This window comes from Mollisia scopiformis (assembly GCF_001500285.1).
Source record: "Mollisia scopiformis unplaced genomic scaffold LY89scaffold_25, whole genome shotgun sequence".
NCBI lineage: Eukaryota > Fungi > Ascomycota > Leotiomycetes > Helotiales > Mollisiaceae > Mollisia > Mollisia scopiformis.
In genome coordinates this window covers 89,340-103,346 of record NW_017263605.1, presented here as the reverse complement: position 1 = coordinate 103,346, position 14,007 = coordinate 89,340, and the positions used below count along the sequence as shown (strand labels likewise).

General features: G+C 47.1%; 5 protein-coding genes across 5 annotated transcripts; 3 read left to right on the top strand and 2 right to left on the bottom strand.

Moving 5' to 3' along the window:
- The first annotated feature begins 9 nt into the window (after positions 1-9).
- On the top strand, positions 10-1,461 carry LY89DRAFT_710450 (uncharacterized protein). Its single transcript, XM_018217831.1, has 2 exons — positions 10-211; positions 302-1,461. The coding sequence occupies exons 1-2, from the start codon at positions 86-88 to the stop codon at positions 1,448-1,450; spliced, it is 1,275 nt and encodes a 424-aa protein (XP_018064982.1). The 5' UTR covers positions 10-85; the 3' UTR covers positions 1,451-1,461.
- A 66-nt stretch (positions 1,462-1,527) lies between these two features.
- LY89DRAFT_710449 (ubiquinone biosynthesis protein COQ9) lies at positions 1,528-2,538 on the top strand. The gene is made up of 2 exons (XM_018217830.1): positions 1,528-2,075; positions 2,133-2,538. Exons 1-2 carry the CDS (start codon positions 1,671-1,673, stop codon positions 2,463-2,465), a joined length of 738 nt encoding a protein of 245 aa, XP_018064981.1. The 5' UTR covers positions 1,528-1,670; the 3' UTR covers positions 2,466-2,538.
- Positions 2,539-2,653: 115 nt separating this feature from the next.
- On the bottom strand, positions 2,654-6,123 carry LY89DRAFT_595663 (putative structural maintenance of chromosomes protein 6; the record flags this gene model as incomplete). Its single annotated transcript, XM_018209875.1, has 5 exons — positions 2,654-2,711; positions 2,766-2,866; positions 2,917-4,329; positions 4,398-4,481; positions 4,561-6,123. The coding sequence occupies 5 exons, from the start codon at positions 6,121-6,123 to the stop codon at positions 2,654-2,656; spliced, it is 3,219 nt and encodes a 1,072-aa protein (XP_018064980.1).
- A 684-nt stretch (positions 6,124-6,807) lies between these two features.
- On the bottom strand, positions 6,808-9,071 carry LY89DRAFT_626074 (cystathionine gamma-synthase-like protein). The gene is made up of 3 exons (XM_018211094.1): positions 8,954-9,071; positions 8,781-8,875; positions 6,808-8,723 (listed from the first exon to the last, which is right to left on the bottom strand). The coding sequence occupies exons 1-3, from the start codon at positions 8,999-9,001 to the stop codon at positions 7,040-7,042; spliced, it is 1,827 nt and encodes a 608-aa protein (XP_018064979.1). The 5' UTR covers positions 9,002-9,071; the 3' UTR covers positions 6,808-7,039.
- Positions 9,072-9,203: 132 nt separating this feature from the next.
- On the top strand, positions 9,204-12,886 carry LY89DRAFT_626071 (pre-rRNA processing protein-like protein Utp22). The gene is made up of 3 exons (XM_018211093.1): positions 9,204-9,639; positions 9,696-10,071; positions 10,121-12,886. The coding sequence occupies exons 1-3, from the start codon at positions 9,286-9,288 to the stop codon at positions 12,739-12,741; spliced, it is 3,351 nt and encodes a 1,116-aa protein (XP_018064978.1). The 5' UTR covers positions 9,204-9,285; the 3' UTR covers positions 12,742-12,886.
- The last annotated feature ends 1,121 nt before the right edge of the window (positions 12,887-14,007 follow it).

The following is a 14,007-nucleotide window of genomic DNA, read 5'->3' as shown; positions in this document are numbered from 1 at the left end:
GCAAGTAGAGTATACTACTCAAGTGAATGGGAAGCTGTCTCTTGTCGTTATCATACTCCCGGTATCAGCTCTCCACGCACTCAACATGGCGCCGTATGACAGTGATTCATCCGGTGGAGAGGACAACGACTACACAGAAACGAACGTTCTCCTTGGTTACGCCTCGAAGGAAGCTTCAGATGATACTATCAGTTATCTTGGAGGACAGCCTGTAAGTCTCTCGAGCCCATTCCCATAACATATCCACCTTTGTGTCCTTAGATTTTTTTCTCTAAAATCGTACTGACAAGAGAGCGCACAGTCTTGGCTTGACCCCGCTACCCCTCCTTCATCGGCTCTTGCAAAATGCAAAGTGTGCAATGACCTTATGGTCTTGCTCCTACAACTGAACGGTGATCTGCCAGAGTCATTCCCAGGACATGAGAGACGGTTATATGTCTTGACTTGCAGAAGGAAAACATGCAGGCGCAAAGATGGCAGCGTACGAGCGTTACGGGGTGTCAGGATAGCAGACGTGCCTGTCAAAGATAGAAAGGTGGCTGATAAGTCAGAGCGAGCAAGTGAAGCACAATCTTCCAAGCCTGCTATAAATCTCGGGGAGACACTGTTTGGTGCGAAGCCCTCGACATCTACAACATCTGCCAATCCTTTCTCGACAAGTTCCAGTGCAGCGTTCTCGAATCCATTTTCCTCTCCTTCCAACACTTCCGGCAGTCCCTTCGAAGCTGCTGGGCTTCCCACCAACGAGCTTGCTGCAAAGCCACCACAACCACCATCTACGACTGCCGACCTTCCGAAAACATTCGCCTCTGCCCTCTCACTCAATAACGATACCCCGAATTTTGGTCCTCCTCCACCTCCCGAACCGTGGCCACAAGAGTCAGATCTTCCACCTGCTTATCCATTATACTACCTTGCAGACGCAGACTACGAAGTACTAGACAAAGTAGAAGAAACCCCGGTACCCGCACATACTATGGATCTTGATGAAGGCGGAGCATCAGGCAGTCAGAGGGAAGATAAGGATGTGTACGAGGATACAATTGACAAGACATTCCAAAATTTTGCAGACAGATTGGCGCAAAATCCGGAACAAGTTATCAGATACGAGTTCAAGGGACAGCCATTATTGTACTCAAAGAATGATGCAGTAGGCAAGCTCTTAGCAGGATCTGGGAAGGAAAATACGAAAATCAAGACGACTTCCATTAATGGAAACAAGATACCTCGATGCGGGAACTGTGGCGCTGGCAGAGTTTTTGAGGTTCAATTGACGCCTCATGCTATTATGGAGCTGGAAAAGGATGAAATGAGTCTTGATGGTATGGAGTGGGGAACTATCATTGTTGGTGTCTGTGAGAAGGATTGCCAGCAGAACGGTGTAAATACCGGAGTGGGATACATAGAGGAATGGGCAGGAGTACAGTGGGAGGAACTGAAGGGCAGGTAGATAGAAATGATACCATGAAGATAACATTCGTCGAACGAAGGCAATGTCCATTACGATGCGAGTGACAGCAAGAGTTTCTTGTTTTAAATCTTCATGAACACTTTAGACATTTACACGATTCGAATACCTACCCGATTGCAAGTTCTCAGCCTCGAGTCAATCCCAGCCTCGCCTCGGCATCAAACCATCATCAACCTCATTTCTCTCAACACGCCCTGCAATGGCAGCACCATCTACCATACTTCGCCGCCTACGGCCCATCTCCGCCCGTGGTAACCTCCTCGCAAGAACATACCATTCCTACGACCACCCTCCACCACCAGGTCCATTCTCGACCACCGAATCAACCATCCTCTCTGCCTCACTCCCACACATCCCGTCCCACGGCTTCACACTCACATCACTCTCTCTCGGCGCGAAAGACGCTGGCTATATCGATGCCTCCACGAATTTATTTCCGCAAGGACCATTCGCTCTGGTACATTACCATCTACTGACACAGCGATTGGGGCTCGCCCAGAAGAAAGAGGTTCTAGAAGCAGACGAAGGGATTGGGGCAAAAGTCAAGAAACTGACGTGGGAAAGATTGATGGGGAACAAGGAGATTGTGCACAGATGGCAGGAGGTATTCTCTACAACTGGAGTATGGTTAGTTGGGGATTGTGGCTGACGAGAAGAATAGGCGTTGGCACTTATGGCACAACCATCGAATGTCCCAACTTCACTCAAGGAATTGGCGGCTCAATCTGATGAGATATGGTTTTTATCAGGCGATATATCAGTTGACACGAGTTGGTACACGAAGAGGGCTTCGTTGTCGACTATATACGCTGCTACGGAACTTTTCATGACGACAGACAAATCGCCTGATTATATCGATACAAGAGAATTCCTTGACAGAAGATTCAAAGATGTGCAATTTGTCGGCGGTGTTGTTGGTAGTGTGAGCCAGTGGGTCGGGTTTACGGCTTCGGCTGGGTTGAACGTGTTAAGGAGTAAAGGTGTACGAGTTTGAAGAAGGAAGCTGCAATGGCAAGTGTATTTTACAACCATAATCTAACATGTACACACCATGTGCTTTTCAGCCCAACGATCGCTACCCGCAGCAATGCCCTAATGGTGGCACCAGAGCCTAGGTATCAACGCAAAAGGCCGCTCCTGACGTAAAAGTACAAAACGCCATACTCCCATGCAAATTTCCATCTAATCTTCTTCGACCATCTCATCTATCCTTCTCTGCCTCTCTCTAGGATCGTGAAGTCTACACATTGTTAGATAGGCTCTGGCTACAAAAGATCCATAGAGGTAAACTCACTTGATGATTTTAACATCCGGACCATCCGCAGCACCAGCTCCAAGAGCCTTCGGCGAGATCAAGATGAACTGTCGCCCAACGGAGCGACGGGCGCCAGTAATCTGTGGATTGTCAGTCATCTTGTTGTGGAATCATTTCGTCAATAACTTACAATCAATTTCGTGGAAACGTCACGGTTGACATCATCCATGAAAACGTCGAATTCGTCCAAGCAACGCATTGGTGCACCCATTGCCTCCCAGAGCGCGAGAAGCAGACAGATCGATGAGAACGACTTCTCACCACCAGAGAGAGTTTTAGTCTGTCGACCTTTGCTACTCTTGGTTGTTTCGTCGGGCTCAACTTGTACATCAAGCTTCTTAGCCTTATGATCGATTAACAATTTGCCACGGAATGCCCGCTCGCTGAGAAGATAGTTGAAGTTGATGCGAGACCTGGCCGATATGTATCTCTGAAAACGCCAATACATCTGCATTCGCTTCATGAAGGATTCCTTGAGCAATCCCAGTAATCCCAGGAGCTCACCACGGTTAGCTTTTGCTTCATCATAGATTCGATTTGCCTCCAGTGCCGCATTGTGAATTTCATCGTCTGAGCCGCCTTGTCTCTTGGCAGCCTCTTTTACGCGTGCCTTGAGCCTCTCGAATGCAGCACCGAGACTCGCATAAGTTTCCCCAGGTTCAAGATAGACTCTTTCAGCACAAATCTTTTTGGCCTCTTCAACAAAGCTAGCAACCTGCTCAACCAAGCCGTCCCGTTTTCGAACGGCGATCTCTTTTGACGCACGAAGCTCTTCGATGTTGTGAATTGCTTGGTTCTTCTCGCCAAGAACCAATCTCCGGGCCTGCTCTCGATTCTTGACTTTCTGGTCTGCCTTCTCCATTGAGAACTCATATTCTGTGACCCTCGCCCTGACTGCATCGAGCTCGCGCTTTTTCTCAAGCGAAGCTTCATTAAGAGTAGTTCTTTCCAACGCGAGATTCCCATATGCTTCTTGACAAATGGCTAGTTCTTGCTCGGCTTCTCCCAAGCTCACCTTGAGCCCATCAACCACACCATCTTCCGGTTGATATCTGTCAGCTTCAGCTCTCAAGTTGTCGACTCTCTGTTCCGCACGCTGTACAGCAATCTTGAGCTTGTTGGATTCTTGCTTATGGCGACCAAGCGCGCTCTCGCATTTCTGTTGAGTGGTCTGAAGCTGGCGTTTTTGGGTTTCAAGTGCTTTCAACTGCGACTCAAGTTCTGTCACTGTCTCCCTTTGATAAGAAACTTGGCTTTCAATGTCGGTCTGCATACGTGGTTTGTGTTTGGGAGGTGAGATTGGTGTGATATCTTGGTGGACACCTCCAGACCCAGTAAAACCCAAGCGATGTCCGAAACCTCTCTCTGAATCGTGCAAACAGAAACATTGCCGAACGTTCCTAGGTCTGGGTCCTTGATACATAACCCTGAAACCTTCTTCTCTTCGCTTGACTAAAATTGACTGGTCGATGCCCATAGTAATGATTAGCTGGCGCTTTACAAGATCATTGTCGATGTCCAAGGCCCGCAAGATTGTTTCAAACTAGGTAAAGTTATCAGACTTGGTATTCAACCGATAAATAGAGCACGGAAGCTGATGGGGTCCCTTACCTGCTCATCGGGTTCATTCCCTGTTGTGTCAATCGGATGATGGTTGCCAATGACGATCGGACAGAAAGTCATCCTCTCCTTTCTCTACAGGAAAATGGTCAGCAACTTGGATCAATAAGAAATGGCTTTTCCACAGCGGTCAAGCTTGGGGCTTCCAACTTACTAGCAAATTCGACAACCGGACCTGATCAGCTTTGCTAGTGACTATAAACCCTGTCAGGTTGCTACCCATGGTTGACTCTAGGAGGTTCGACCAGATAGGATTATTTAGTTTGATGTGAAGACCCATTGGACCGACCGGTGTCTCGAGGAAGCCACGATCGTTTTTGATCGCCTGAATCAGTCTGGGCATCTTTGCATCGAAGCCAGCCATGACGTTGCCTCGATCGCGGTTCAAACTTTGTAGGCGCTCCTGGGCGATCTCGACTTCTCTACGTTTCATCGATAAAGGGTTGTCAAGGCTCTTGCATGCTTCAACAGCATTCCAACGGCTTTTCTCCAGTTGAGGCAATTCCTCTTTATTTCGCTTCTCCGCTGCGAGGGCGTCTGCAGCAGCTCGTTCCGCTTCTGCAAGCTCTGTAAGCTTCTGAGCGTGTGCGCCTCCGTTAGCTTCTTCCAACAGCCGCACATGCTCCGTGATCTTTCCGTTGTAATCCTTCACCTTCTTCTCTGCTTCCTGCAGGTTGCCCTTCATTTCTTTCGTTTTGACGGCGAATGCTTTCACTTGCTTCACTGCATCGTCGTGGGCATTCTTCGCAACCTCCTCTTCATCCTTCAGTGGCGTAAGTCCTTCTTGCAGAGAAGCTTGTGCTTGTGTGGCAAGCTCCAAATTCCGATCGGCAACCTCAAACTCTTCAGACTTCTCCTCTATTCTACGCTGAGAATTTTCGATTTGCTGCTCATGGTCTGTTACGTCCCTCTCCTTCTGGTGTAGCTTTTCCTCTATCTCGAAGACCTGTGCCCAAGCAAGCTTTCTTGTCATTTCTTTGCACTTCCGTCGCATGCCCTCATGCTGGCGAACTACAGCAGACTTGGCCTCTGCAGCCTCCGCGTTTTTCTTGAGTTCGAGGATACCCTCTTTGGCTTCGTTCAATTTGGTCTCAATCTGATCGCAAGTATCTGACAAGAGTTTGTAGTCATTGTCCAGTGCCTCTAACTGAACGCCTTGGTGGAAAAAGACGTATTTCTGTGACGGTGTTGAGGTCTGGATGAAGGACTTCGCCGCGTCCTGAGTCAAGACGTTCATGGGATTGTCGACTTGGAGTTGATAGTACTCGATAATATCATCGACATCACCTTTCTTTGACGAAATGAGCTTTCCATTGGCATTCTTCAGTTTGTAACTGCTGGACCCTGACTTATTAAAATGACGCTCAATGATGATCGAGTCGCCAAACATGTCTGGTTGATATGCATCGTTGCCCTTGTTCTTCATTTTGATGATCAGAGCAGCTTGTTCCTTTCCACTCTTGATCATGCTCTTGAGACTCGAACCACGATTTGTCGATGCGACCTTCCCTCCCAAGCATAGAGTGATAGCGGTCAAGACCGCACTCTTTCCACTACCATTATGGCCAACAATAAAGTTGATGAGTGGTCCTAACTGAACATGCAACTTGTCGTGACACATGAAGTTGATGCAAGTAATTTCTTCGATAATAGAATTGTCCGCAGCGGAATTTTCACCGATCCTGTTATTGTTCCGGCGAACAAATACCTGCGTCATTCTCTGATCATCAAGATCCGGGTTTGCTACATGGCGAAAATTGTTGTCTCGCAAGATTTCGTACTGTGTTCCTTGAGGCGGCCCATCGTTCGTGTCCGCGTCGGGGAGCTCCTCGTCGGATTCGTCGCTCGATTCTTCCGGACTCGGGTTCCGCGCATTTCGAGATTTCGAGGCACTGTGGTTGACCGACAGCCGTTGTTTCTTGTGACTCTATTTACCTGATCAGTAAAGTATCTCGCGAGTACGTTGATAGTACGAATCAGGCACTAACGACTTCTTGTCGCAAGCTCGAGCTCGCACTTTCCACTGCGATGATGTCCTCATCATCATCGTCTTCACGTCTTGGTCGCTTTTGCGGAGCCATTTTGACGTTGCCTAGGTAGACCGGGCCAGCTGTGGTCTAAGATGAGGCTCGTTGAGAAATCCAGTGAGGGAGACGCGGGTCGTACAGAATTATTTGGTTTGGACGCGTAGGTAAGCGCGAGCGCGATTTAAGGTTTACGCTAGTCCAGAATCTTCTAACCAATTCGGGTAGCTACCGCCTTCAGGACTCCCGTTTCTCTTCGTCCTCACTTTGCTTCACATTCTGCTCTGAATATTGCATGTACTCGCAAGCTTAGGCTAGAGTCAGCTCTCACTTTTCATTCATTAGAACTAGGCAGTATGCATCCTCCACTCGAACTTCTTCCATTTCATCACTATTGGCTTATTCAGAATCAGGTCATCTATGCAGCCACTAGTCGTTCTGCTTTTCTCTCTCAAGTTTAAAACTCTGTCCATTGTTGTTTAATAAACTTCTACAACTTTTAGCACGTATCAAGTAAGTCCTATTTACCCAGACTTTATCAGCTAATGCATTCCTCACGGCCGCATACAAATTTGATTCCGCCTGCCCCGTGCCTAGTTCCAGAAACCTTTATTGAGATTGGCACTCCTCAGCAGCCTTCAAAGCAACAGCGAATCTGGATTTGAGATCGTCTGCATCCTCAAGACCAACACTGATTCGAATTAATTCGGCTGGAACTTCGAATTGTGCAGCCCAGTCCAACTCCAGGAAATGTGCTAGAATCACGTAAGGTGATGTCAAGGTGAAGTTCGTGCCTAGACTTGGTCCTTTTGCCGTCTCTAAGCGGTCATAAAATGCTACGGCTTGGGCGTTCGTGTGGAAAGTGAAGGAAAGAAGACCACCGTAGCCTCCATTAGGTGTTCTACAGGCGTCGTAGAACGGTCGTGAATCATTGAACTTTGGATAGTACAGAGCCTTCACAAGTGGATGTGCTCGAAGGATGTTGCAGATTGTTTCCGCGTTGTCGTTTATTCTTTCGATCCTAGACACGAAATGGCGGCTGTTGCGTTCCATGAAGATAACGTCTTCTGCCCAATAGTTATCTTCGTAGTCGAAGGAAGCCACTCTTTTCAAGGCTTGATAGTACCGACCTCGAGGGTTCAGTATAGAACCACCTCCCATTACATTGCATTCTCCGGAAAATATCTTGGTCAGACTGCTGACGACCACATCGGCATACGGGAGTACATGGACGTTGATGAAATTGCCGATTGTTTCATCAACGACAACACCAAAATCATATTTGTCAGCCAGCTTCCGAATCCGCTGAAGATCAGGGCATTTGAGCATAGGATTCCCCGGAAACTCGCAGAATAAGGCCAGGAACTTCTCGCCAGATTCGAGCCGTTTCTCGAGATCGTCCAGGTCTTCAGAAGAACCATTACCATAGAAAAGGCATCCAGGACCAAATTTCTCTAGAATTTTGAGTGTGTCGACATAAGGAAACCCATACATTATGCTTTTCATAGGGCCTCTGACTTCCAACATCATTCGATGAGCGTTGAAAATCGAGTTCATACCACAAGGGTACAAGTATACGTCGTCTTCAGAAAGTCCGACAACCCCACGCACATTCGTGTCCATTTTCGGACTTGGTGCTTCTGTAAGATCCACCTCTCCCATGAGCGAACCAGCAATTCGCCGACGAATTGCGGACTTCGCATTCTCGACAAACGAAACATCAAGATTGCGGCCGAATCGCTCTTCCAAGAATTGAGAGCTCTCGCGGCTCTCGGTTGAGCCATTGAGTGGTGAGTCGGGATGATTTTCCGAACTTTCTACCCCCACTTTATTTCCTTTTGGCGGCGTTTTGTCGATGGATGCTCTTTGGTATCTTCGGGGGCCTTTGCAAGGTTTCTGAAAAATGTTCGAGATTGGTTGGAGTGCAGTGTGCTCCACGAGGATTCCTTCTTGGAAGAGAGCATGGCAAAATGAAGCCCGACGGCTGGAAACACCGTCTCCAGAATGTTGCCAGTACTGCTTCGCAAGAGGGAACAGATCTCTATTGTAGATCACAGCTGATATCGAGGAGGAAATCTTCTTCAGTGTCTCCGAATCTGCCCTGCTGTTGTCTAACACGAGGTCGACCACTTGGAGGTGGTCGGAAGTTCCTGACTGGTCTTTCGATTGCATGAAATTCACACATCTCCGCGCGGCCCTTGACGATGGGAACAACATGGCCTGCTGGCCAGTCTTGCCATGCTTCTTCACGATATCATCCGCGAATGCAGTAATAAGTTTGTGAATAAAAAATCTTGATCACGAGACCATTTCAGCGTGGCAAAACCCATGGAGAATGAGCAATACATACCTTGGATAGCCTGTCACCATCTTGCTCAAAACCCTCTCTTGGCCCTCCTCGTATCCAATGTTGTCCTGCCATTCTGGAAGAGACACACTTGTTGCCTTTAATCGGGATTAGCTATTGACTCACACTTGAGTATAGGAAGGAAATATAGGGTACTCATAAATTTGAATACATACATGAGGCGTTAACGCCGGTATAGACTCTCCTAATTCAATGACGGACATTTTATGTGATGTGTGGTAACAAAAATTTGAGAGGAATATGATCACTTGTGTGTGACTGACTTCCTCGGGGGTTGTCTGCCAGCCGATTCCGGACGGGGAGATGAGGTGCTGAAAAAGTTAATCGATAAGCGATAAGCCTATCAAAATTAGCTCCCGCAGCTTAATTTTTTTTAGCGATGATGAAAAAGTTAATGGCTGGAAAAACACACATAGTTATGAATTGGAGAGATTGATCTCTATGACAGAGACCAGCATTTAATGTGTTTTTGCTACCTGGTCCAATCATGACACAACTTCCTTCCAAACGACGCAAGCTGGGTCATACCCCATCTGCTGAGCTGACGCAAGAGGATGAGTCGGAGAATGTCTACGATGCGCAGTCTGCTGAGGAGTCTGCGGACGAGGTAGCAATTCCTCAATCGAAACAAGCAGCTTTACGACCGAAGCATTCGCAGGCAATCGACGATGCTGCACTGTATGCTGGAGGGTCCTACAAATCCAGTCTGTTCAAGCTGCAGGTCGATGAGCTACTGGCTGAGGTACAACCAAACTACGAAAAGCGATTGACTGGTGTGAACGAGGCGTTGCGCAAGTTGAAGACATTCATAGAAGAAGTGGAGGACTGCGATCCTGTTTCCGTGAGCTTTTTCCATTTATGACATGCATGTAGAAGCTGGACTGACTTGTTGTGTAGGTAACCGAAGCTACCAAGTCTCTACTCAAGTCTCACAAGATCACCATACCATTCCCAGACCCAAAACCTGATAGGAACGCCGCTTATAAGTTGATGTACTCTCGGCCTTCGAACATCAATGTCGTTGGAAGCTATGCTCTCAAGACCATGGTTAAGACTGAAGGTTCATTGTCGATCGATATGGTGCTGGTGATGCCCTCTGCTATTTTCCAAGAGAAGGATTATCTAAACTATCGATACTTCTACAAAAGAGCATATTATCTAGCATGTCTTGCTGCTGGCCTTCAGGAGAAAGTGGAGGACGAATTTGTCTTAGCATTTGAATACCTTCATGGCAACAGTCTTCAGCCCATATTGGTTGTTAAGCCTAAATCAGGTGAGTGACAATAGTTATTACTATTTCGATTTCTACTCACTTAATATAGATAGCAAGAAGAGCAACAAAAGCTACGACATCCGTATCATTCCCGCCGTCCCTTCTGGCACCTTTGCGGAATCGAAATTACGCCCTGACAAGAATGCAATACGACCTAAAGACAACCATTCCGAGCAGTCTTCGCTATTGCCACCGACCCCTTTCTACAACGCCACTCTTCAGTCAGATTGTAATATCGAGCCATATCTAAAGCTTCAGCACGCTGCTGCCAAGCAGTCGACAGGGTTCAAAGATGCTTGTATTCTCGGTAGGGTGTGGCTTGGCCAACGTGGATTCAGCAGTCGTCTCTCCGATGGTGGATTTGGCCAATTCGAATGGGCAGCTCTCACAGCGCTGCTGATGAAAGGAGGAGGTCCCAAAGGCCACAGCGTCCTCTCTCCAAGCTATAGCAGTTACCAAATGTTCAAGGCTCTGCTTCAATACCTCTCGATTAACGACCTGGCAAGCAAGCCGGTTTGCTTTGAGATAGAGAATATGCTAACTGCCAAATCAAACCTGCCAATGGCTTATGATGGTTCCAGAGGACAAAATTTACTTTTCAAGATGACGGCGTGGTCATACGCCTTGTTAAGAGACGAAGCTAGGACCTCCTTAGAGATGTTGAATGATGCGACCTTCGACCAATTCGAGTCTACTTTCATCATCATGAGTTCTCAGCAGTTGCAAAGATACGACTGCTCACTTAACATCTCTTCCACTCCAAAGCAAGTCGAGACTAATTCCTATGACCATGCCACAAAGGAAAGAATATTTGCTATGCGAATGTTCGATGTCTTGCACGAAGGTTTGATGGATAGGGTAAAGCTTGTCAATGTTCAGTTGCCTAGTACGAACTCTTGGTCCTTGAAATCATCCTCCACACCACCGCAAGAACCATTGCTTATATCATTCGTATTTGATCCAGCAAACATCGATCGTCTGGTGGATCATGGTCCATCTGCGGAAGAAAAGAAGAAGGCGGCAAAGTTCCAAAAGTTCTGGGGTGAAAAGGCGGAACTACGTCGGTTCAAGGATGGAAGCATCCTCGAAAGTCTAGTTTGGTCTCCAGGCTCAGCTCATGCCGTGTTTCGCGAAATCGTGACTTACCTGGTTACTTGCCATTTTGGTGCAGAATTCAGCAATAGTCTAGAATTCGTTGGTGAAGGGTTTGAGAAATTACTTCCTGGCGGGACCAGCAGCAAGAATTTCGAGGCGCTAAAGCAAGCATTCAGCACTCTTCAAAACCAAATAAAAGATCTCGAAGGACTACCTTTGCAGCTGCGACAACTTTCCGCTATCAGTCCACAGCTTCGCTACTCTTCAATCGAGACGCCAATTTTCACTTTTACACAACCCATGATTAGGCCAGCCGACATTCTCATTCAATTTGAAGGATCTGGGCGGTGGCCCGACGATATTGTTGCCATTCAGCGAACAAAGATAGCTTTCCTGCTGAAAATTGGCGCTCTACTTCAGGAAGTCGACGGTACCGTTGTCATTCGAGTTGGCCTCGAGAACGAAGACCACCAACTCCAGAATTCCGCTTTCCTTGACATCATCTGTGGTTCTGGTGCAGTCTTCCGTCTCCGCATCCATAACGACCGCGAGCAGACTCTTCTCGAACGGCATATCAAGGATAAATCCAGTAATCATCGCGAGCGTGAAGATGCTGTTTCTGCGCTGTCGATGTACAAGAAGACTTTTCTTCAGCTGCCGCTACTAAACCAATCGATATCTACGCATTGCACCAGATTCCCATTGCTATCATCAACGATGCGTCTGGTGAAGATGTGGTTCAATCGCCATATGCTATCGAGACACGTTAGCGAAGAGCTCATCGAGCTCATTGTCGCTCGAACATTCCTGCACCCATACCCATGGAGAGCTCCTTCTTCAACCATGACTGGTTTTTTGAGGACATTGTCGTTCATTTCGAGATGGGACTGGCGACAGAAACCTTTGGTTGTAGACTTTACAGGGACGATGACAACCAAAGATGTCGATTCGGTCAACACACGATTAGAGGCGTGGAGAAAGATCGACCCCAGCATGAATCGAACTGTCCTTATCGCTGCTTCGAATCATGACATCACTGGCACTGCTTTTACAGACAGTGGTCCATCGAAAATGGTTGCTGCACGTATGACAGCGTTGGCACGCTCGGCTTGTAAATTAGTCAAAGAGAAAGGTCGAGATTTGGATCACAGAGCTCTATTCGCGTCCTCAACGGCCGACTACAACTTTATCGTCCATATCTCACCCAAGTTTACTGGCACACAACCAGGAAAAAACAGTAAACCCAAATTCAAGAATCTCGAGGTTCAGGGAGGGGCTGATATCGAGATGATTGGATTGCAACCAGTGGAGCAATATCTTCAGGAGCTCGAGAAACTTTATACGGACAGCATTGTTTTCTTTCATGGTGGCGTGGGCAGCAATGTTATTGCTGGATTGTGGAATCCACAAAAGGCCGCGCCGAGGCAATTCAAGGTCAATCTGGCATACGCTACGAAACCTTCCAAACATGAGGATGGGGAGGCAGATGAGGTGGTGATTGATAAAGCTGCGATATTGGCAGAGATCGCAAGATTGGGGGGAGATATGGTGTCACGTATTGAAGTACAGCATTGAGATACCCTAAATACGAGTAATCTAGACTACTATAGTAACGCGGACTCCTGGCTGAGACCCTAGTGGATAGGATTGCGCTGTATGTATTGGGAGAAGGGCACAGATCCTGCAAGCTAACTTGCACCAGTTCGTCTTAGTAATTCAGATCTGCTCATCGGCAGACTTTTCTCCTCTGCTGTAACCCATCGTGCCTGGAGATCAACTCTTCCCTGAACGCTATTTAAAGCCAGCTGCAGATTCAGCGCTGACTGAAATAAAGTGCTTGTTTGAGTGTCGCGTTCTCATCGTCCCGATCCCTCATCTGCCATTAGGGGACTTCTACATGCTCAACCGCTGGTTGGTGCATTAGCGAGAATCCCAATGGAAGTAAGCGAGCCCCTTGTTTCGTGTGATTAAAGTGTAGTTTCAGTACTTACCTGGCAGGCATGTTTTTAACACAAGCTAGATATCCCAGATGGAAAGCAGGGTTGAAAAGTCATATGAATCATATCACCGCTCTTTCTCTAGTTAACATTGCGAGATAGGTTGATTACTAAGGCGGAGTCCTAAACAAAAGCAGTTGGTAGCAGTTGGTGTTACGACGCCGAAGGCTACTACAAGAAAGCATGAGGTCTTAAGGTCTTAAACTATGAGTTGAAAGAATCACGCCGTCATCGATTTAAACTGAATAGAAAGGTTGCGATATCATGTATGATCCACTAAATCTTTCAAATCCAGCTTCCTAAGCAGCGGAGGCCGCTCATCAGCCATGAAAGTCTCTGAATGCTTGTTAATTTTCAAGGTAGATATAAGCAGAAGCAGCGCTAGCTAAGTACACTGCAACGAACAGACTCCCTAGATTTCTACTTCTGTTTTCGGGCAATCTTGGCCAATCTGACGAGATGTAACCATTGCGTATTTACTTATCGATGGAGTAGACTTGAGATTTGCTGCTAAATTTGTAGTCGTTCGCATCCATAAATTCTGATTATACTTCAAGTACTGAAAAGTCTAAGTTCTACTTCATCGCTTCCCACAATCGATTTAAGGATTCCATGACTGCTGTGGATGCCCGTATTGAGGTTTAATTTCAACTTCCTTGAAGTCAAACTGGCCGCCCATAGTATTACGAGCAGAACAAATAAATGAGCCAAAGATCATATTTTCTACAAGCAATCACTCAAATTGATCTCATGGGATGATATTCCAGAAGTCGAGATCAGAGACAGCGCCCATTCACGTGATACCTACCCCTCTAGCTCGCTAATCGGCCGGTTCGCACTTCCA